The following is a 24798-nucleotide window of genomic DNA, read 5'->3' on the forward strand; positions in this document are numbered from 1 at the left end:
CTACTCATAGTAACCTTACCTTTGGCTAAGGATTTTAACGACCTTGTGGTCATGGACCTTAAGGTCTGAGATGTTGGGCAGCACGGTGGCGCAGTGGGTTAGCACTGCAGTCTCACGGCGCTGAGGTCCCAGATTCGATCCCGGCTCTGGGTCACTGTCCGTGTGGAGTTTGCACATTCTCCCCGTGTTTGCGTTGGTTTCGCCCCCACAACCCAAAGATGTGCAGGGTAGATGAATTGGCCACGCTAAATTGCCCCTTAATCGGAAAAAATAAATTGGGTACTCTAATTTATTGGAAATAAAAAGATCTGAGATTAAGCCAATAATATATTTATTTTGCATTTTGTAGATGTAGCAACCATATTTAGTCAATCAACGATTGAACGAAGTAAAGAAAAGAGCAATCTGGATCAAATCGTGGAAAAATGGATAGGGATAGAAAGGGGCCTACCGTCAAATAGAGGACAATGGGGAAGAATTTTCTAATGATGAATTAAGGGATATGTGTAAAAACGTGAATATCACAGTCATGGATACGGCTGCGGAAAACCCATTTAGTACAGGCGTGCAGGTGTGGGTAAAAGAAACCACGGGGTCATAGATCTAATGCTCCGGAAAATGTTGTCAATAGACCAAACTACAAGCTTTAGCATGGGCTGTACATGCAAATAATTCATTGCAGATGGTTGGGGGGGGGGGCTATAGTCCCTATCAATTAGTGTTTGGTAGATATCATAATATTCTGTCCATTTTATATCATGATGTGGAGATGCCGGCGTTGGACTGGGGTGAGCACAGTAAGAAGTCTTGCAACACCAGGTTAAAGTCCAACAGGTTTGTTTCAAACACGAGCTTTCGGAGCACGGCTCCTTCTTCAGGTGAATGGAAAGGCTTGTTCCAGAAATGTTTATATAGACACAGTCAGAGATGCCCCGGAATGCGAGCACCTGCAGGCAATCAAATCATCAAAGATGCAGAGAGAGAGGTAACTCCAGGTTAAAGAGGTGTGAATTGTCCCAAGCCAGTTCAGTCGGTAGGCCTCTGCAAGTCCAGGCTTGTTGGTGGGGGCCGAATGTAATGCGACATGAATCCCAGATCCCGGTTGAGTCCGCATTCATGCGTGCGGAACTTGGCTATAAGTTTTTGCTCAGCAATTTTGCGTTGTCGCGTCTCCTGAAGGCCTCCTTGTAGAATGCTGACCCGGAGATCAGAGGCTGAATGTCCTTGACTGCTGAAGTGTTCCCCAACTGGAAGGGAACAGTCCTGCCTGTTGATAGTCGCACGATGCCCGTTTATTCGTTGTCGCAGTGTCTGCATGGTCTCGCCAATGTACCACGCTTCGGGACATCCTTTCCTGCAGCGTATGAGGTAGACTACATTGGTCGAGTCGCACGAGTATGCGCCGCGTACCTGGTGGGTGGTGTTTCCACGTGTAATGGTGGTGTCCATGTCGATGATCTGGCATGTCTTGCAGATGTCCCACCAACAAGCCTGGACTTGCAGAGGCCTACCGACTGAACTGGCTTGGGACAATTCACACCTCTTTAACCTGGAGTTACCTCTCTCTCTGCATCTTTGATGATTTGATTGCCTGCAGGTGCTCGCATTCCGGGGCATCTCTGACTGTGTCTATATAAACATTTCTGGAACAAGCCTTTCCATTCACCTGAAGAAGGAGCCGTGCTCCGAAAGCTCGTGTTTGAAACAAACCTGTTGGACTTTAACCTGGTCCATTTTATATGACCAGTCTCCAGCTTGGGAAGGGACTACCATTAGCTCTGCTTATCGCTGAGCATTTAAATGCGTTGGATAGCAGTAGAAACGTTTTTTTTTTGAAGTAGAAGTCTCTGAAAGAATTCTCAGAGCTTTGAGACATAATATACGGCCATCAGATGCCGTTTTCAGCAAGGAGACAATTCTAATGAATTGAAAGGCCCAGGGAAGGTCACAGGCATGGATGGCAAAACAATTATTTTGCAACATGATCATCAAAGTATTAAGGTACAGTCATCAACGATAATGGATACAGATTACACATTTTCACACTTAGACAGGTCAGGCAGGCATGACGAGGACCCAGAGTCATCTAGTACGCACGTGTTACAGAACTATGAGGACCAGTTAAGTGATATAGACAGGGTTTCTGGCGAGGAACACAATACTTCTAATGAATTGGAACAGACTACTTTTTCCGCAACGGCAACTGCCAAAAGTTGGTAGAAAAGTGATATTCTTGCCTGATGGAAGGATGCAACTATTATTAGTAGAGCTGCGAAGGTCACTGGAAAGTATAAACTTTGATTTAATGTACGGCATTCGGGGAGAGAGTCAAGACAATTGATTGGGAAAACGAAGTTCAAAAATGGAGGGGACATAAATGCAGTGCCAGTTTGGATAGTACATCGGATAGAGAACAGGTCGCAGGAAAAGATGGAGAACTATTGAAAGGACATGCCACAGCAAAACGGAAAGATCAAACAGTTGCAGTACAGAACGAGATACCAGGAGGGAGAAGGGGCATAGTTTATCAAGATCTCGGAACATGAGTAAGACTACGAATACTAATAGGAGTTGAATCCCACATGCACGGGAGATTGTGGTGGCTTCCAATAAATTAAATGAGAAATATATCAAAGATTCCAAACAGCAAGAATTGTATGGTTGGAGTGAATTTGGGGTATACACGGAAGAGCTGGATAGGAGACAAATAGTTATATCCCACAGATGGATTTGCACGGAGAAAGGTGTTGAAGGGGTATTGAAGAAAACTTAGAAGATCAGGATTTAAGGGTAGATTGACCTACGGCAGGAAAGCTTATTTTCAAGATCATCTTGGGTCTATTAGACACAAAGGAATAGGTATTCAAATCTATAGATATAAAAGCTGCGTTTTTGCAGGAGCCCCAGCTCCAAAGAGACATTTTTCTGCGTCCTCCCAAAGAGGCAGCTATCAGAGAAGGAGAACTCTGGAAATTGAATAAATGTGTATATTGATTGATTAAGTGTCTAGGTTCTGGTACTTTTCGGTAAGTTCAGTTTTGTTAAAGTCAGGCAGTTGCCAGTTGAAAGCACTTCCGGCAATGATTTACTGGCGCTGTAAAGGAAATCTTTCTCGTATCTTCATGCTCCATGTCCATGTTATTTCTGGGGTGGGACTAGTGATTTTGAAGCTATTCTAACCTCTGGTTCGAGTCAGGCCTCAGGTTCATTGAAAGATATTGGACTGGAAATCGGACAGACTCAGTTAAGGTCAACTTTACGTCAGCTATCTTAATTGGAAAGCATCAGCCCAATTACAATTAATCGTGGCCGGGTTTTACAAAATGATGCAATGGTTCCAAAGATGGAAAATGTGCAACTGCGAAGTTTACTTGGCATCTGAAATGATTAGGTAGACATATTAGTCCGGACGTGAGTTTTGACGCATTGAGTTGAGTACAAGAATGAATGAACTCATACTTTATAGTGATGCGTCCTGTGCAACTTTATGTGATGGAGTTTCAAGCGCATGAGGTTTTATAATGTTTTGGTGGGGAACAATGCTAAATGTTGCCCTCTTGTGTGGGAAACTAAGAAAATAAGGAGAGTGGTCGAAAGCACTTCGGCTGCTGAGACATAAAGCCTTGTAGAGATGGTGGATATGGCCTTCTATTCATCTCAGATATTGACGGAAATTTGGGGATTAGGGGAATTGGGAAATGTACCGAGTGAATGTCACATTGACAATACATCGCTATAGGAAAATGTGCACTCTACAAAAAGTGTCAATTAAAAAAGGTTAAGGATAGACATCACAAGTTTGTAGCCGATGTTGGACAGAGGGGAGACAGCAACAATGTACTGGGTTGACAGTAGCTATAACTTGTCAGTCTGTTTAAAAAAAGAGGGACTAACTCACAGAAACCTTTGGATATTGTTAATGAAGGGCGCCTGTGTCTGTGACTGTTTTTGGTCTTCCAAAAATGAATAAAAAGAAGGTGGAAAATTGCATGCGTGTTGGTTTGAGTTTCTTGTAACTTTGGTTCACCCCTTTATTGTGTTCTTCCAATGAAGGGAAGACTCTTACGTAATAGGTTAAGACACATTCCAATTACTTGTCTCATTTATGTTAAATATCCAATAATTTACACTGATATGTAAAGCGGCTTCAGCTGGCCTTTGTGTCAGGTGATGTGATGTTAGAATTTTGTGCAAAGTCTGTTGAAATAAATTAAAGGTGTCTGTGGAAAAGAAGCAGAAAATTTGACTCTTTATATTGCAGCATCTAAACGTCTGACAGCCATTCTGGGAATTTTAACAGATCGTCTACGTATTAAACTGATTATATAAATAAAATTGCGCCAGTTTAGTTCGTACTGCATATCATCGCCGTCCTTCAGAAATCAACTCAAGCCAAAACGGTATACAATATCATGAAACATATTGAGCAACTTACCGGCGTATTTACCCTTCAAGGCCTTTTCTAAAGAATTGCAATTTCGGGGGAGAATATAATGTTAACGCCTGGAAAAAAGGTGATTGCAGTGCATCTATGTCACAATTTCCGTCACTTCTGAAGGAGCTACAAATTCCAAACACGGATATAGAAGTTCATGCCATTCGGGCGATATTTTTGCACACTGGTTAGCACTGCTTCCTCACAGCGCCATGGACACGGGATCAATCACGACCTCGTATGACTGTCTGTGATAGTTCATTATTCCTGGGTTTCCTGCGGGTTCTCCGATTTCTCCACAAAGTTAGAATATGTGCAGGTTTGCTGGAATGACCATGCTAAATTATTTCTTATTGCCCTGATGTAATTCGGTTCAAGATTACAGGGACAAGGGAATTAGGCCGATGACGTGTACACTTTCGGATGATTTGTGCTGAATTTATGGGAGGCATGGCCTCCTTCTGCAGTGTACTTTCTCGATTATATATGGCATCAGCCGGAGTAACAGAGCTGTGAGGCACTTCTCTGCTGGCAGCGATCATTACCTCAATGGCTCACCTACATTAAATGTTTCATTATTTGGCGTATCCACTGGGCTGTCTTACGGCCTTGCCTATGGCTGCGTACACTGAAGTCGTCGGTCCCTCATCAAATTTGAGCCGCTGAATTTAAGGGGATTGAAGTATGCAACGACATGCTTAAAACTTGTTTGGCACTATGTGTCTGACAGGAATGAAGATTATTCTTTGTAAATAAGACGGACACATCAGATTATGGTATCCACCCATTATTTTATTTTGTACAATATCTACGTTGTTAGCCGCCTTCCAAACTATTCCCCTGAAACTCAATGAAAAGTTGATCATCAGCCCCTTTCTATTCAATTCGACCATGGCAGTCTTCAGCAACCGATATTGTAGACAAAGACGCTAAAATATATGTTTCGCAAGGAATTAGGCAAACATAATGTGCTGGTAAATCGGGTGTAGAAGGCCTTGAAGCACCCTGGCAGTTATTTTTACTCATGAATTCCGTATTCTGAATGTTAACTTGACCATAAATTCGTCCTGTCCTCCACCGTTTCACACAGTTTTTATATCTTTACATCTCTCCTTTAAAGCATTTTCTCTGTCGTTACCCTCAATTTTAGTGCAGTAATTACTATCTTATTGTATCCTTAATGAAATACGATTACGATTATTTTTGCAATTTTCAAAAAAGACATATAATATGCAAACGTGTGCCCGAAATTTCCGTTTCATATGAGGTTCTAGTACCAACGGTGATTTGGATTCGGTGAGAAAATTAACTGCAAGAGAAATGCCTCCAAATGTACCAGTCCTGAGAGTACTTGTGAAATGAAGTAGGGAAAGTGAGACGAGGTTGGTTGATATCATAGACCACAGAGAAACAGGAATTGCTATATTTCACTGACCTGCATCATCAAGTTTATTGGTCAATGTTTCTACTTCTGGGGAGAATTAAAAAAATAACATATTGCACTCTGGTTATTGCGATGCAAGATGATTTTTCTTTTTCTGGTTCCACAAACTCTCACAAGACAATGCATATCATTCATGAAAATAAACTTTCAATTTCCTGGTGACTCGAAAGTGGAGCGCCGCCAGCCTCCCCCAACTCCTCCTACCACCATGACGACATGCGGTCCGAATATTGGATTAATGGAAGTGGAACTAATGGTATTAATTCGTAACAGTATTGTAGAATGTATTTCCTTTCAACTGAAGTCCCAGTAGGGTGGAATTAGCAGAACCCTAAGCGACTAAATCGTATCCGAGATCAGGAAAGAGTTGATACGTATGAAATTTGATTGAGGAATAGGTTAAAAAAAACAATCACAATATGTTGATGTCGAATACATGTTAATTATTGCGTCTTTCTGACGTGTCGATCGGTGCCGTACATTTCATAGCGCATCTATTTTCAACTTAAGTTCTATGTTTAAAAGCTGGACTGAAAACATTGTACGAACTTGGAAAGGAACCAGTCCTATCTTCGAATAATGTATTGTCCTGAAATCTCCGCCTATTGTTATCCACTTACCGCGCCGTTGGCGCACACCATCCCGGTAGCGTTTCCTGGCTTTAATGGAACATTCTATTGACAAGCGATGGGAGCACTGAATCCCCTTGGAAGCGATTAGCGCGCCGCCAGGAAGTACGGCGTTGGAGACAGAAAAGTCTTGACATTTATTTAATCAAAGCTTCTCGCATGTTTCTAAATTATGGCTAACATTCATTAGTCTCATTTTATCGTATATTTCCAAATGCTCAGGGAGCCAGCGATCATGTTATTGATAGAGTTTTGTCCCATTACATTCAGTTTTCCTATGTGTTTGTCGTGCCCAAGATTTTACGGGAGGAAGCTCAAATCACTCGTCAAGCTATTACAAATACTTTCAGTTGGTGTAGGAAGCGATGCAAGGTCCAGTCTGGTGTCTGCATTTCCATCATCCTATATTTACTGGTGCATTGTTGCTGCGCCTGAGCCGAACTCACACAATATTTACTACGCCAAGTGTCTATTCAGAGCCAGTGAACTTGAACCGAGCCACATTGTGATTGACTGAACGTGTAGTCATTTACCCGGGTTTGAAATCGTGCGTTTGACACGACGTATTCCTGGGAAATGGATTCGTTCTGGGAACTATTTGTTCTACCGCTCAAGACTATTGTGCGTCCGTGTCCTGATCCAAAATTTTATCCACGAGACTCTTACCACTTTGATTGCTGCAGTGATCAACTTTGTCTCTCCCCTGATTAAAAGTAGCCAGGAATGAGGCACCCAACACAATGTTCAGCAGAAAATTCAGCAGGCAGATGCCCTAAAGAATGAATGCAGCTGGCATCAGTAATCTCTGATGCACCCGATATTAAATGTATAATTTACCAATTTACATCTGCAGGTCAGCCAGCTGATCCCAGTATCCAATCTGGGTAACTTTCATGGGACTTGCTGCAAGACCAAATTTGTAGCATTTAATCTACGGTGGTCAAACCAATGCCGTAAATACTTGCTGAAACAGTTCCTGGAGACTGTCAAGGGTAAACATTCAAATACAAATAAATACAATCACCGATTCGCTCAGTGCCTTCCCAATAATTTCCCCCGCATCCAGTTCCATGCCCATGTTGTTAATTTAACATTCAACATTTACAGTTTAACAATGGCAATTCAGCTGTTTGTCGACGACAGGGGTGTAGGTTGGATCATTAGATTTTGCGTTACATCGATACATAGAAGATAGGAGCAGGAGGAATCATTGTGTCCCTCCGAGCCTGCTCCGTCATTCATCAAGACGTTGGCTAATCTTCCAACTCAATAGCCTAATCCTGCTTTCTCCCCATCGGCATTGACCATTTCACCCCAAGTGCTCCTTCTTGCCACCTCTTGAATATATTAAATGTTGCACAATCAACTACTTCCTGTGGTAATGAATTCCACAGGCGCAGCACTCTTTGGGTGAAGAACTGTCTACTTATATCTGTCTGAAATGGTTTACACTGAATCGCAAGACTGTGACCCCTGATTCTGAACACACCTTTCATTGGCAACATCGTCCCTGCATCTACCCTGTCTCATTCCATTAAAATGTTATAAGTCTCCATGACAGTCATTTTCAAAGTGGGATTCACAACCCGTTCGTGGCTCGCGGGCATTTTGCGGAGGATTGCGGAGCCAGCCGTTGCAGAGTTTCCCTATCACGGGATTTCATGCGCAGTACACGCAGCAGCCGGATTTTAACAATGCCGTCTGCGTACGGTTTGACAAATGGCGGAAGCGAACAACTCAAAACTTGCATGCACAGTGCGCATGCGTTCCCGCTCATCAGTGCCAATGTGGGCCGTCAGTGTTGGGACCTGAACCGAGGTAAAATTGCGTTCGCAGCAGGACGGCGGTTGACTTGGCGGGCATTACCGATGATGAACAAAGGTATGATCTCGTTCAATGACTCACATAATCGGGAGAAAGTATATATTCCTCAAAGTTTAATCATGGACAGATCCGAACGTTTGGCAATGGGTAGAATCAAAGACATGGGGAATCAACACATCTTCACCCTCTATGTACTGAAGTGTCGCTATTTGTTTTATGCTGATCTTTCAAACTACATTAAAACATTGAATCAAAATACTGTACAGTCAATCCCAATGATGGTGGACTTCATTGCTACAATGATCAGACAACATGGCAGCATCTCAGAGTTTACGAACTGAGGTAAGAAATCGACGTATTCCACGTCAGAAAAATTGTTGTCTCTGGCTGATTCGTTTGTTGGTGAAACTTGGATGCTAACACTGTCTTGCCTCTCCTCCTTTGAACCTGAATGGAGTGAGATCGTGACGACCAAGCATGTTCGCATTAAGGTGAAGAGGAAATGGGTTCCTGAAGGTTGGCCGTTTGGTAAAATGGATCCCCTTTAAAAAAAAAGTTTGAAATGCACTGCTTTATGAGCTCTCCTCTCATTCTTCTGAACACCAGCAGGAATAATACGAACCGATTCAATCTCTCCTCATACAACAGTACGGCCATCAGTGGAATCAGACTGGTAATCTATCCCTGCACACCCTTGAGAGCAAGAACATCCTTCCTCAGAGAAGGAGACCAAAAAAGCACAATCCTCCAGGTGTGGCCTCAGCAAGGCCCTGTACAATTCCAGTAACACATCCCTACTTCTATACTCGAAACGTCTCGCAATGAAGGCCAAGATAATATCAGTCTTCTTTCGTGCTGGCTGCATCTGCATACTTTCAGGACACCCACGTCCCGCTGCACACTCTTCTCACCCAATTTACAACCAAATAAGTAGTAATCGGTGTTATGCTTTTGCTACCAAAGTGGATAACCTCATGCCCATGCAAATGGCACTGCATCTGCCGTTGATTTGCCCACTCGCCCAACCTGTCCAGATCATGCTGTCGGATCCCGGCATTTTAGTCACAGTTCACCTTCCCAACCAATTGGCATCGTCTGCAAACTTTGAGATGTTACAACTTGTTCCCTCTGACAAATCATTAAAAAATAATAATTTAGGGGACCCAATTTCTTTTCTGATTCAGACGCAATTTAGTGTGGCCAATCCATCTATACAGCTCATCTTTTGCGTTGTGAGGGTGAAATTCAGGGAAACATGTGGACAATGAGCAAACTCCACGCGGACAGTTGCACAGAGCCGGAGACGAACCTGGGACTTCGGCGCCATGATGCAGCAATGCTAACCACTGCTCCACCGCGCTGCTCTCATTCATACAAATCATTTATATATTGTGAATTGCTAGGGTGCCAGCATCGATACCTGTGGTACCCCACTAGTTACTACCTGCCAATTTGAAAATGACCCATTCATGCCACTCGTATTTACGCCTCTGCCAAACCGTTTTCTATCCACCTCAATACATTTTCACAATACCATACACTTGAATTTTGCACAATAATCTCTCATGCGCAACTTTGTCAAACGCCTTCTCAAAGTCCAAGGCTCCCCCTCGTCAACTGTACTGGTTACATTTTCAAAGAATTCCAACGAATTTGTCACGCATGATTTTCACTTATTAAATTTATGCTGACTCTATTTCTCTACTCATGATGATCTCCCCCACTTCTTTCCTGTCACTAAACTTTTCATTCCAACATTTCCGATATCTGCTTTGTGTCCTCATTTGTGAAGACATCACCAAATAACGTGCTCAATTGCTCAGCCGTTTCTATGTCCCTTATTATGCATTCCCATGTTTCTGTTCGGAGCGGGCCGATATTTCTCTTTATCAAACTCTTTTTCTTCACATATCTAATGAAGCTCTTAGTGTCAGTCTTTATGGTCACTGAATGCTACCTTTCGTACTGTACTTTCTCCGCCTTAATCAATATCTTGATTATTTTCTTCTGAATTCTAAACTGCTCCCAATCCTCAGACCTATCGTTTTTCTTGACCTATCTGTTTGCCTCTTCCTTGGATCGGATATTATTTCTAATTTCCTTTGTAAGCCATGGATTTTCCCTCCTACCCCCTTTGAATCTGTGCCAGACAGGAACGAACAGTTGCTGAAGTTCCCCCGTGCGTTCCTTGAATGTTTGCCATTTGCCTATCCATAGTCGTCAATACTTGCCATAAGTAACTATCCCCAATCTATCAATGTCAACTGACGCTTCATGTTTTCATTCTTACCTTTATTAAAATTCAACTCCCTGGTCTCCGCATCAACTACTTCACTCTCCATCTTGATAAAACAAATCTACCATGTTATGGTCGCTCATCGCCAACGGTTCTCTTGCAGACATATTGGCAATGACGCTCTTCTCATTATTCTGTACCCAGTATAATATGGACTGCTCTCCAGTTGGTTATTCCACACATTAGTTACGAAAGCTATTCCGCATACAATCTAGGAATTCCTTCTCTATTGCATTGTGGATAATTTTATTTTCACAATTTTTATTAGGATTACAATCATCCATGGTCACCGATATTTCCTCATTACATGTGTCATGGGAATATCCTTTTCAGAAATGTTTGTCTTCTCAAATAGCTGCAGTGATGTCGTTGTGTGTGTGAAGCTAGTCTCTAGCTCGAGGTTTTACTTTCGTTTTGTGCTGGAAGCTGTTTGTGGCTCTCCGCTGTACTTTTGATTGAGACTGTTGAATGCTGTATTCCGCTAACATGGATCTTGGAGTCTCTCTCTTCATGATAAAAAGGTGTCCCAATATCACTTGATAACTTCAATGTATTAACTGTGTTCTGGAAGGAATTCAACAGTACAGTTTTGCGGATAAAGGGACCGTTTCATTTACAGATGTTGTTCCTTGAGTGAAAAGGTACAGGGACGTTATTGAGGGCTACACATAAAGTATTATAGCTGTGTGATGTATTTCTGTATGTGTTGATAATGATGCTTACTGTGTGTTTTAAAAATGTTAACTGAATTCCAAGAACAAACTTTCTTTTTGATTACAAGTGCTTAGTGAACTTAACGTCAGTTACCTGTGAGTATATTTGTCTTTGATTTTTAGGTGTGGTACTCCGGCTTCAGAAGGGAGTGTGTTGTGGACAATGGCTCATTCAGAGGCACAGAGGTTTTTGGGGTGGGAAAATCACACACAATACCTCACGAACAGAGACAAAAAGACTTAGTTTTGGCAAAAACATTGCAGTGTACATTACCTGTCAACACACGAAAAGAAGAGGTAATTGTGGCGGAATCTGAGCATTTAAAAATTTTTGAGACACAATCAGAGTAATTAGAAATAGCATATATTCAGTTGCAGATCGAGCAACTTCAAAAGGAAAAAAAAATAAAGCAACCTGAATACGAAATGACGGGAAAGGAAAGAATCTCCCCTTGCAGAACAAAATGAGACAGAAAGGGAGATGCAGATCAGGGGAAACGAAAATTGTTAGAGCAAAATATGAAGAAGAGAAGAATGCAGAAGAAAGGGAAAAGAGAGAGTGTTTGATCTTCAGAAAATGGCAATGAAACATAACAGTTAGATAATGTTGGCGGATGTAAAGATAAAAGTACAGTGTTAGGGCCATGATGAGGATAATGAGAATGAGCGGCCTAATCGACGGCTTGATGGGGATCAGTTTAAATATGTCCAAGCCTTGCCAATGGTTCATCAGAAGGATGTAGAAGAATTTTTCATTTCATTTGAGAAGATAGCTTATCAAATGAAATGGCCACAGGACATGCGTGTATTACTGATTAAAACGTCGTTGTTAGGTAGAGCCAGTGACGTGTTTCCAACACTATCAGAGGATATATAGAACATAGAACATAGAACAGTACAGCACAGAACAGGCCCTTCGGCCCTCAATGTTGTGCCGAGCCATGATCACCCTACTCAAACCCACGTATCCACCCTATATCCGTAACCCAACAACCTCCCCCTTAACCCTACTTTTATTAGGACACTACAGGCAATTTAGCATGGCCAATCCACCTAACCCGCACATCTTTGGACTGTGGGAGGAAACCGGAGCACCCGGGGGAAACCCACGCACACAGGGGGAGGACGTGCAGACTCCACACAGACAGTGACCCAGTCGGGAATCGAACCTGGGACCCTGGAGCTGTGAAGCATTTATGCTAACCACCATGCTACCCTGCTGCCCTTAATCTTTGATGTGGGAGGAGGTGCAAAAATCCGTTTTAGCTGCATATGAACTGATGCTTTGAACCAAAGATTTAGAAGTTTAACGAAATAACTTGGTGAAAAGTACATGGAGTTTGAAAAGATCAGGATAAGAGTTTTGAATATAGTGAAAACGCACGAAGCTCTCAGAGAAACTATACGTTTGGAGCCGTATAAACATTTAATTTCTGATGTAGTGAGAACTCATGTGGATGAGCAGAGGCTTAAAACTCCGAGATTAGGAGCAGAAATGGCATATGATTATGATTTAGTTCATTAATCAAAGTTTTGTTTCCGGTATCAGCTTCAGCCTGTGAGAGATTGAAATTGTGGAAAAGAGGCATACTCAAGTGGTAAAGGTAGAGGTGATCTCAAGGGAGATAATAAGGACAGTGTACCTCAGATTTAAAAAAAATGGGAGGTTGGAAGAGAAATGAAACGTGTCAGATACTTTTTCTGTAATAAACTGGGCCATGTGAAGTCACAGTACTGGTAGTTGAATAAAATAATTAGGAAGGCTGATTTGGTCAAACAGAATAAGCCAGGGGTTTTGTTAAAGTGTTAAAGGAATGCGCAAGTGAAATGAATGCGTTGCAAATGATTGTAAAGCCTGATCAAGAGGGGATTGTTAAGGAGGTGCCAGATGTCATTGGTGAGTTTACTTGTGTCGGTAAAGGTTACTCATGTGTGCCAGGAGGAGTAGGTAAAAAAGTAACACTTTTAATTGATACGGGACATAGTCAATCTTTGATGGTAAGAGATGATGAATTATGTAGTTTGGGAGGAATATTGCCAGCAAAGGAGCAACATGTTGAATTCAGGGTGAGAAAAGTATTTTTCCATTATATAACGTAATGTTGGACAGTCCAAAGAAGAGTGTTGAAGTGGTAGTAGGAGTAATAAACAAATTATGTTGTACTGGAATACAGCTTATTTTGTTCATGATATAACTGGACCGCAGGTGGGAGTGATGCCTCCAGTGGTTGATACGCCGGTTGCAAATCAGAAAACGGAAAAGTTGAAGGACGAAATCCTGGGGTTTTTCCGGATTGTTTTCCACCAAGGTCGCAAAGTCACAGGTTAAGACAACAGGAGAAATCAAAGCGTGAAGATAAATTTGAAGTTCAATTATCAGTTAAAAAAAATGATCAGATGGTTAGAAAAGAATAGTGGAGGATGAGGCGGATAGTTTTCGTTCAGGAAAATTGGCGGAGTTACAACAGAAATAGATAGAAATAAAACGGATGTACCAGAAAGCATACACGGAAGAACAATCTGAATGTATACCAGAATGTTATTACCGTAATAATGACGTCTTATTGAGAAAATTGAGACTTTTACATATGCAGGCCGATGAACACCGGGCAGACATTCATCAAGTGGTATTGCCAGAACCAGATAGAAAGGCAGTGTTGCGAGTAGCATACGAGGTACGAATAGGAGATCGTTAGGGAGTAAGCAAAACTCAAGCTAAAATACAAAAACATTTTTATTGGCCTGGACGACATGGAGATGCAGTTCAATTTTGTCGATCATGTCACACACGTCAAATGATAAGGAAACCTCAAGCGTTGATGAAACTAGTACCCTTAGTACACATTCCAGCATTTGAGGAACCTTTTACAAGTGTCTTAATCGATTGCGTAGAGACCGCTTCATGAAACAGAAAGTGGGAATCAATATGGTGTCACTACCATGGACGTGTCTAACAGGTTCCACAGGCCTTTCCAGTCCGCGATATTACAGCTAAAAAGATAGCGGATACGTTACTTGAAGCATTTTCTAGATATGAACTACCACAGGAATACAATCGCATAAAGGATCACATTTTCCCTCGAGGTTATTCAAAGAAGTTGTGGACAGCTTCGAATTAAAACAAGTTAGAGCAACTGCGTACTATAGCAGGGAGCACTAGAAAGGTGACACCAGACAAAATGATCATAGCTAAAGGAATTTCGTTCGTACTGTTTGCAATTAGGGATGCGCCTAATGAGTCAACCGAATTCAGTCATTTTGAATTAATTTATGGTCATGAGGGAAGCGGACCACTTTCATTGATTAGGAGAAATTGTTGAATGACCAGACTTAAATTACATTATTGGATTACGTGTCCAATTTTAGGGAATTATTAAATATAGTAGGCGAACTGGCTTGACAAATTTTAAAAGTTGCCAATCCTATGATGAAACGGGTAGCGGACAAGAAAGCATACATTCGTAGATTTGCCAGTGGAGATTAAGTTTTCATATTGTTACCAGTGGTAGCTGAACCTTTAGAAGCAACATTCTGTGGACTTCATCAGATTGAAAGGAAACGAAGTGAGGTGAACTATGTGGTATGAACGCCAGATAGACGCAAATGTCACCGAGTGTGTCATGTGAATATGCTTTAAAGGAACTTTAAACGGGGAGGAGAGCGACAGAAGATGTTTTAATAATTCTATCTTAAAGTAAAAAACCGAATCCTGGTAACACCGAATTTGATACCCTCAAATTAAATTGGATATCGTTGATGTTCTTAAAAATTGGGGAAAAGTGTTGAGTTACCTCTTAATTGGATAACTGGCTCATTCTAATTATCAAACTAATGTGTCTGCAAAAATACATCTCGGAAATCTAGATCATGTTTCATTTTGACAATCACTGCTTCGTTATCTGAGGAGTCGTTAATGGTCTTCGAGCAGTCATTAGCAAACCACCGTACATTGAATCTTTGGAAGAAAGGCCATTGGTTAACAGCCGATAAAGGATGGGCGGAGGGATCTATCCCAAGGAATCTCTGCAATTAACTTCTGAATGTGAAATTATCGATATTCTACAATAGGAACCAGATCATTTCAGCTCCGTATGAGTTCAACCGGTGATAAACTCTTCCTTCAACATTTCACGCCACCCCCCGCCTCTCACATAAATTATTATTAATTACATTCTTGCCAGGGTTCTTTCATGACATAGTCTGTTATATTTTACCCTAATTTCAAAGGCGATCGATCTCCCTCAACTATGGAGTTAATTGCTTGTACCCACGATTGAGCCGTGCACAGAAGGAGTGCAGAGTCCGAGTAAGCACGACGGGACAAAAACTGAGAAGTATTGAGGTTCCTATTGCGAAGTTCGTGCCGCTTGTTCGCAAGTTTGGCAACAACTTCCACTGTTTAAATACTTTCCCAGATTGCCCTGTCGGTCACGATTGGCAGGGACGGATTTAATTTCGCTTTGCAGATGACACTTTTTAGTTGCACTAATGCAGTTTGATTGGTGGGACAGTTAATACTGGAAAAAATATATTCCTGCATTTCCAGATTGTATTACAGATCCAGTACTCCGTCCGTTCAGTTGTTGGCCGTTAAGATGTGTCCCAAATAAAATATGCTGAACATTGGTATTTGTGAAGATGGAAAACTCTGGAGTTGGCCGACGTGTGTCCCATTGGACAATTCTGTCAGATGATGTCGAAAATGTTCCAGTCTTTCAACCGTACTTCTGATCTCATGTTCTGGTCTGCATCGTCTTTACGGGTGGGGACATTTATAGAGGAATAGAGGTCACGAGCATGGATGAGCCTTTTGTCTCATCACATCTGTGCCGTTCGAATACAACCAACTCCCTATTCTCATCCTACTTTCCAGCACCTTTACCATAGCCCGAGACGCCCTGGCACTGCAAGTGTACATCTAAATACTTACTAAATGTTATTCGAATCCCTGCGTCCAGGGTTGGGTACGTTTTGGCGCAGCCATTTGGACGCGGCCGTTGTGGCGCGGCCGTTTTGGCGCCAGCCGTCTTGACGCCAGCTGTTTTGGCCCCAGACGTTTTGGCGCCGGACGTTTTGGCCATAATTAGATAATAACATTGCTTTATTTGTAAATTAGCCTCAGTTGAGTTGGCTGCTGGTGCGGGTCCGCTGTCACAAGTGTTTCGTTCTATCACCATATTTTTATATATTTTTTAACTAAACCAATTCGCATACCCATATGGTGGCTGAGGAAGTATCAACGAAACTTGGTAAAGAAAAATTTCTTCATAACGGATTCCTTTACGTCTTTGACAAAACAAGCAAAGGTGACAGCAAAGTGAAATGTTGGCGTTGTGAGCAAAAAAACCGGTGCAAAGCACGGCTCCATACTAAAGCTGCAAACGTGGTGAGGCAGTAGAACAGCCATTCGCATGATGCTTCTGCTGCACTAGTAGAGGTTGCACTCGTGAAAACTAAAATAAAAAAGAGAGCACAGGAAACCCTTGAGGCACCGACTGTAGTTCTTAATGAATGTTTGACAGACATATCCCAAGCTAGTCTACCAGCCATTTCTAGTATATCTGCTTTGAGGAGAATGATAAGCAGAAAGCATAATTATGTATTGAACGCCCCCACCAATCCAAGTAATTTACAACAATTGATTGTGCCAGAATGCTGCAGGATATATGACCCTCAACCAGGAGTGGAAGAAAATTTTTTACTTTGTGATAGCGGACCAGGTCACGACCGGATATTAATCTTCGGAAGACAGAGCTGGCTACAGCACTTATTGACATTAGATATGTGGTTTGCAGATGGCACATTCAGTATTGCTCCCAGCCTCTTTTCTCAGATTTATGTAATTATGGTAAAACAAACCGGAGGAGTAACTCCTACGGTTTATGCGCTTTTGCCCAACAAGCAACGCACCACATATGCGAGAATGTTTGCATTATTGAAAGAAATCGAACGCAACTTGAAACCCAGTTCAATCGTCTGTGATTATGAACAAGCTGCGCCCAGTGCTATGAAAGACATATTCCCTGATGTTCAAATAAAAGGATGTTTTTTTCATTTAGCTCAAAATATGCATAAACATCTAGCTAGTATGGGGTTCCGTAGTTTGTATAACACTGATCCAGATTTCGCGTTAAAAGCTAAAATGATTATTGCCATTGCCTTTGTACCTTTGAACAAAATCTATGTATATCTGGATGCTTTAGCGACCCAACTGCCTCAAGAACATCAAGATTTACTCAACTGGTTTGAAGATACATATGTTGGTCGTCTGAACAGACGAGGAAATGGTAGACGAACACTTTTATTTCGCCCTGAGATTTGGAACCTTTATCAGAGAACATTAAACGGGGAAGACCGCACAAACAATAATGCGGAGGCAGCCCACCGTCGATTGAAATACGAACTTGGCATGCATCATCCCACCATTTGGATACTAATTGATGGCCTGCGTAAAGTACAGAAAGGTAGAGATGCATATTTTGAAAGGTTTCTAGCCGGCCATGAACCGCCACAAAAACTAAAAAAGTATAGAGATGCAGATGAATGAATACATTAAACTGTTCTTAAATTTGAAAACAGCCTTGCTCATAATTACTAAATGAACTAAACTAAAGGTTTTTTAACTTCGTTTTTAACTAAATGAACTAATTTAAGGTTTTTAATTTACAATAAAGATAAAAGAATACATGAAAGTGTTCTAAAATTTGAAAACATGGATGCTATCGAGTACTTGAGGAGCCTTGCTCATAATCACTAATTTAAATTTACTTGCAACAATTTGCAACAAGTTACTAGCCACAAAAACTAAAAGAATTTCTGTCGTCTGCGCCCAAACGGCCGCGCCAAATTGGCTGCGCCCAATTGTCCCATGGCGCCCAAACGGCTGCGTCCAAACGGCCGCGCCAAAACGGCCGCGCCCAATTGTCCCATCGCCAGCAGAAGCATCATGCGAAGGGCTGTTCTGCTGCCTCACCACGTTTGCAGCTTTAGTATGGAGCCGTGCTTTGCACCGGTTTTTCTGCTCACAACGCCAAAATTTCACTTTGCTGTCACCTTTGCTTGTTTTGGCAAAGACGTAAAGGAATCCGTTATGAACAAATTTTTCTTTACCAAGTTTCGTTGATACTTCCTCAGCCATCATATGGGTATGCGAATTGGTTTAGTTAAAAAATATATAAAAATATGGTGATAGAACGAAACACTTGTGACAGCGGACCCGCACCAGCAGCCAACTCAACTGAGGCTAATTTACAAATAAAGAAATGTTATTATCTTATTATGGCCAAAACGTCCGGCGCCAAAACGTCCGGGGCCAAAACAGCTGGCGTCAAAATGGCTGGCGCCACAACGGCCGCGTCCAAATGGCTGCGCCAAAACGTACCTAACCCGCTTCTGCTGCACTAGTAGAGGTTGCACTCGTGAAAACTAAAATAAAAAAGAGAGCACAGGAAACCCTTGAGGCACCAACGTCATTTGAGGCAGCGATTTTCAGACTCCGTCTACGCTCTGGGTGAAACAGTTTTACCTCCTATCCCTTGTGAACCATTACACTTTAAACTCCTGCACTTTACAATAATTCTGCGGCATCTGGCCACTTATTACTCCACCAAGGGAAAATGTTTGTTGCTGTCTGCTTCATCTATGAACATCATAATTGAAATTATCTCAATTATGTCCCGCTCAGTCGCCTCTGCTCCAAGGAAAACCAGCACAGTCTATTAAGCGTTTCTTCATGCTAAAGCTCTACATCCCAGCAACATAATGGTAAGCCTCATTGGCAACTTTACTTGTTCTGTAGCATCATTTCCATGATGCGGATTCCAGAACTCGATGCAACACCTGGCCGATGAACAACAGAACGTTTCACGAAGTTCCAGGATAATCACCGGCTCTGAAAACCGATGTCTCGTCGAATAATGCCAACCAGATCATATGCCTTCGTAAACACCGATCTGCAATCTTAACGTGCACATTCTGAATGCTCTATCAGTGAACCCGAAGAGGCGCTGAAACGTAGCGACTTGTGACAACAATAACGTAAGCCTACTCGTGACAACAAGCCAAGGGAATTCTATAATCGGTGCTTCCGTTTCTCATGAATTCCTTTGATTTGTTGTGCCAAGTGCTTCATATCCGTCTTATCCACATTAAATTCCATTTACCACTCATCAGCTTATCCGATCACCCAGTACATTCCCTCCTGTAGTACAGTTTTCTCGGCTATCCGCCTCACTTTGTCCCAGCCCACCAAATTTCGTGCAATTCCGAATTAACTGATCTAGCCTCCAATATTTCTAAATTATTTGTGGAAATCACAAACAGTCAGACGCAAGACTTATCCCTGCGGGACTCCACTCGACCCAGTCTTCCATTCAGAAAAACAGAACACCACTCGACGATCACCCCTTGCTTCAGGCCGTTAAGCCAATTCTGCATCCAATTTGGTAAATTCCTTTGCATCCCAAAGAACTTGCCTTTCGGCAGCAGTCTGCTTGCTTAATCCCAAGCAGACGACGTTAAATGCATTTTCGTAATCCACACAGACCTGGTCACATCTTCAAATAAATCAATCAAGTTGGTCACTGAAAACAGTACTGAATGTTCTTGATTAATGTCTGCCTCTCTAAATGTAGGTTAATTTAGTCTCTCAGAATTGCTTCCAGTACTTTCCCCACCACTGATGAGTATCATCCTCCAGGGAAATTGTACTTGGCGACCACCATATACGAATCGATTGAGTAGGACTGCCCAGCTTAGATATGAGATATTGTTGAACATTTGCTGACGAAGCCAATGCAAACTCAGCTCAAAATGTTTCATGGCATTGAGAAAGACGAAATGCGATATTACTGAGGAAAATCCTCAAATACCAAAAAAGCGGAATTAATTGCATGTGGAATGAACGCTCGTTCCGGTCCTTTATTTAAGACTATGTTCACGAGACGAATATAATAATGTTGACCGATTGTTTTCAAGCAGATGTTTTGGGGTGTTCCATACAGCATCCGTCCTGTAGAAACGTTTTTCGAATTTGCGTGTACCTTTTGACTTTTCTTCGAGTTTTTCCTCTAATACAAATTGAAAATAAAATAACAGTGGCATATTTGCCAATATCAGGACAATCATGGCAATACAATTGCAATTATTACATTTATTAAAAACTCTAATGCTCACAAAATGTGGTGATTTTATTATGATAGTAAAATGACCGTTAGCATAAAAATGATAATAACATTACTATCAATCTCATTCATGCAACTACTCCCAACATATTGCCAAAATTAACATGAAATCACTCAGTAAATTATTCATCATACATCTATTTATTCTTCTGAATATTGCAAAGCATTTAATCCCGGGAACAGCATGATGATGCCCACAGTAAATAATAAGAACAGTAGCCACAGAGTGAAGTTTAAGCGCCAGGCTAGGATGCACAGTTTATGCGACACATAACATTTTCAGTTGTGATCCACTATGCAATAGGATACAATAGGAACATAACTTAGCTGGCAGAGCTCCCTTTGCAGATTCAGCGATATTAATTGCATAATTCAATCTATTGTTAATGCGCACATGAGGACAGAAAATCTCAAAAGTATTGAAATGTTCAGGAGGCATAATTGATATATCTGCTACGGACTAATATTCTGGTCAGACTAGACACATGCAAAATTATATTCTATGTTACGAGTTGGCCGATGACTCAGGAGCAGGATGCTTTAAAACAAGGCACCATGGCACTCAGCACAAATACCAAAAACGTGGTAGGCAATGTTCGTCAGGGCGCAGGACAACGGTAATCCGTGATTTACAAATATACATCAGAAATTGGTGCAACAGGTTCCCGTTCGGCTCTTCGAGCTGTTCTTCCATTCTTAGTGATCATGACCAAATTACCGATTGTTTTTCAGACAGTGATAGATATGTTCTTGATTAATAAGCGATCCGGTGTTATGTGAAGAAAGCAGGAGAATTGGTGTGAGAAAATATCAGCCACGATTGAATTGCGGAGCTGACGCGATGGGCCGAGTAGCCTAATTCTACTCCTATGCCTTATAGTCGTATGGTATTAAATGCACTCAGCGTAACTGCGAAAAAAAGCATTAGCAATTTACACCCGAAAATAAATTCATACACACTGCACTTGTCGAAAAATATTCCTCACACCGTTTCGTTCCTTCCTCCAGTAACAGCAGTGCACCATATAATGCTATCCCAAGACAAAGGAGTTGGATATGTGTTCTTTCTCTAATGGGGTGTAAGGATTCTGGCGATACATGAGGGAACGGACATTCGAGCGATTTGGTACATTTGGGATGCAAACCATTGTGAAGTTGGGTAAGCCTCCGATACATTGCAGGACTCAATGTCTGAACAACGGTACAGACGCGTTTTCAGGTGCTTCGTTCGACGTCAACATGGGATGCATTTAGTGATCTTAAAAATATGTATGGTGGAGCTCATGCTCAAATATCTCTACCTTGCGGGAGGTCAATCGCCGCGAAACATCCCCGCACCTCCAGTGTGTATCGCTCTGGCTGGATGACGCTTTTCTTCTTGCTATGTTGCCCTTGCAGCGACAGTCACATGACCTCCATCCCTTTACTTCATTCAGTCAAATCATCATATACTCAATAGGAAATTCTAATAACATTTTATACATGAGTTCGACAATAATACATCCAGCCAGTGCAGAACTTTCCTGATCCTTCCAATCTGGGAAATACATCGAGCCAGTGTGCAGCTTTCCTCATCCTTCCAAACTCGGATTTTTCCTTTTCTTCGACGAACACTTCCATAAAATATAGACCCACCTTTATCAATAGCAGCACTGACTGCTGGAACAATTATTTACTTCTCAGGTTCTCACACATTCACCAAGGATACGTCTCGTCACAACCACGTGTCATACACTAATTCCGGAAATCAGTGGGAGACACTTCCAAACGGTTTCACATGCAAGACGTCATGTGACATAAATGGTCGCGCTGTGCTTTCTGAATTGAGACTGCCTTTCATGTTACTTTGACTGTCCTCGAATCTCCACGGCAAATATGTGAAGGCGATCTTGAATCACGTTCCAAATTTACATTGCTTTAACTATCCTGCTTCTGGAACTACGCAGTTAAAAGTGGAGTTGTAGAATATCGAACGAGAAAATCGTGAGATTTTGTTTTTCTAGATCCTAACCTACATTTCTTAAGGCCAAACATATAAGTGTGGATGCATCCCTCAGCTGCGTCATTTGCTGCAGCTTAGCAGAGCGATGTTCTACCGTAATTAATACCGTTGACTAGGACAAGGTGTTAAAACCATTACTGCACAGAATCCATGAGTTGAAAGCATTGGCATTTCTTTGAAGGAAGCATACAATGTAGGTGATTTAGATTGAAATATACATATCCATTTCGAATGTGGATTTAATTTGGGTACAAATAATTTTGTCCAGCTATCGACCAGCATTCTCGAAATCGAATCTCACCGATGGCCGAATCGAACACTTCCGAGCTGTAGCCTGGCTCTAGTCGGCAAACTATGTTGTGGCAGTTACTGCTGAACTTGCTCACTCGCTTCGGGATGTTATTATCGACTTTTCATGACTCCTGGAAAACGTCTTCGTCTCAATGGAACCGGGATGAGCGGTCAGTGATTCAGTTAGAAGCGAAATTTCATTTCAGCGAAATGAAAATGCATGGTCGCAACACTAACAACGCAATGTATTCATGTCGATAGAAATTAGTTTCAGTTAGTCCGGATGTGGTTAATTTAACCATACATTTGAATTTCCGATTAATAGTTTATCTTTCACTCGGACATCATTAGATCCCCATTATTCATTGTGTGCTTCGTCGACGTGATCAAAATATCCAAAAAATGGAATGTCATGATTATTTCTTGCCGTAAGGTAAGGAGGCTGAGGGAGGGCAGCACGGTGGCCTAGTGGTTAGCACAACCGCCTCACGGCGCTGAGGTCCCAGGTTCGATCCCGGCTCTGGGTCACTGTCCGTGTGGAGTTTGCACATTCTCCCCGTGTCTGCGTGGGTTTCGCCCCCACAACCCAAAATGTGCAGAGTAGGTGGATTGGACACGCTATATTGCCCCTTAATAGAAAAAATAATTGGGTAATCTAAATTTTTTTTTATAAAAGGAGGCTGAGGGCATCTCGATTTCGATAAATGGGCACCTGGTCAGTGATTTACTCATAGAATCTCGAAAAGCCATTCTGACTATCTTTTATCACAGTGTTTTTTCTAAATAGTCATAAATCCTATATCTCAGAAACCTTTCCAATATTTTGCTCACGACTGATCGATCTGTAATTCCCTGGGATTTCCCTATTCCCTTCGTTGAAAAGGGGAGAAACATTCGCCTCCCTCCAATCATCCGGTACTACTCCAGTGGAGAGTGATGACGCAAAAATCATCGCCAACGGCGCAGCCATATACTCCCTCGCTTCCCGTAGTAACCATAGGTATATCCCGTCCTCAGGCCCAGATGACTTATCTATCCTGATGCTTTTCAAAAGTTCCAGCAAACCCTTCTTCTAAATATCAACCTGTTCGAGCCTATTAAATAGGTTCACACCGTTCTCATAGGCGACAAGGTTCCTCTCTCTGGTGAATACTGATGCAAAGTATTTATTTAGAGCCTCTCCTTCTCTCGAGGCTCTCGGCACTAGTTGCTTCCACTATCACTGTTCGGCTCTACTCCCACTCTGATCATCCTCTTAGTTATCACAAATGTGTAGAACATCTTGGGTTTTTCGCTAATCTTTCCCGCCAGGCTTTCTCGTGCCACTTTGTAGCTCTCCTCGGTCCATTTTTGAGTTCCTTCTTGGCAACCTTGTAACCCCCTCGAGTCGAGTCAGATCCTTGCTTCCTCAGCCTTATGTCAGCGTTATTATTCCTCTTGACTAGAAGCTCCAATTATCTTGTCATCCAAGGCTCCTTCACGGTAGAATTCCTTCCTCGTCTCAGTGGAACAAAACTATTCAGCACTCGCAACAAGTGCTCCTTATACCATCCCCACATTACTGTTGTTCATTTCCCAAAGAACAATTCTACCCACTTTATGCTCCTCAGCTCCTGTCTAATAGAACAACAATTTCCCCTCCCCCAATTAAAACACTTCCCATACTGTGTGTTCCTACCTCTCTCCATCAGAATGTACATGTCAAGGAGTTATGTTCACTGTCACCGAAATGCTCTCCCTCCGAGACATCTGACAACTGGCCTGGTTCGTTGCCGAGCACCGAAGACCAATACGGCCTCACCGTAGTCGGCACTCTACATATTGATCTGCCGCCCAATCTTTTCCTCTATTCCTCTACTGCTTTTGGGAGGGAGGGGGGGGGGGGCTCGGTAGAAAACTCCCAATAAAGTGGCAGGTCCTTTGTTGTTTCTGACTCAGTTCCCACAATGAAACTCCTTAAGGCAATCCACAGGATCTTAACG

The 24798-nt window shown here is 42.1% G+C and overlaps 1 protein-coding gene across 1 annotated transcript in view; it reads right to left on the reverse strand.

The window, feature by feature from the left end:
• Positions 1-24798, reverse strand: part of LOC119974295 (tropomyosin-1, isoforms 9A/A/B-like) — a 122550-nt gene that overhangs the window by 32908 nt on the left and 64844 nt on the right. Inside the window, exons 5-7 of the mRNA XM_038813066.1 lie at positions 20383-20409; positions 5871-5906; positions 4436-4462 (exon numbers count right to left, since the gene is read on the reverse strand). Of these exons, the coding sequence (XP_038668994.1) occupies positions 4436-4462; positions 5871-5906; positions 20383-20409 (90 nt within the window). The remainder of the gene's footprint in view (positions 1-4435; positions 4463-5870; positions 5907-20382; positions 20410-24798) is intronic.

The sequence above is a fragment of the Scyliorhinus canicula genome, chromosome 12, assembly GCF_902713615.1.
Source record: "Scyliorhinus canicula chromosome 12, sScyCan1.1, whole genome shotgun sequence".
NCBI lineage: Eukaryota > Metazoa > Chordata > Chondrichthyes > Carcharhiniformes > Scyliorhinidae > Scyliorhinus > Scyliorhinus canicula.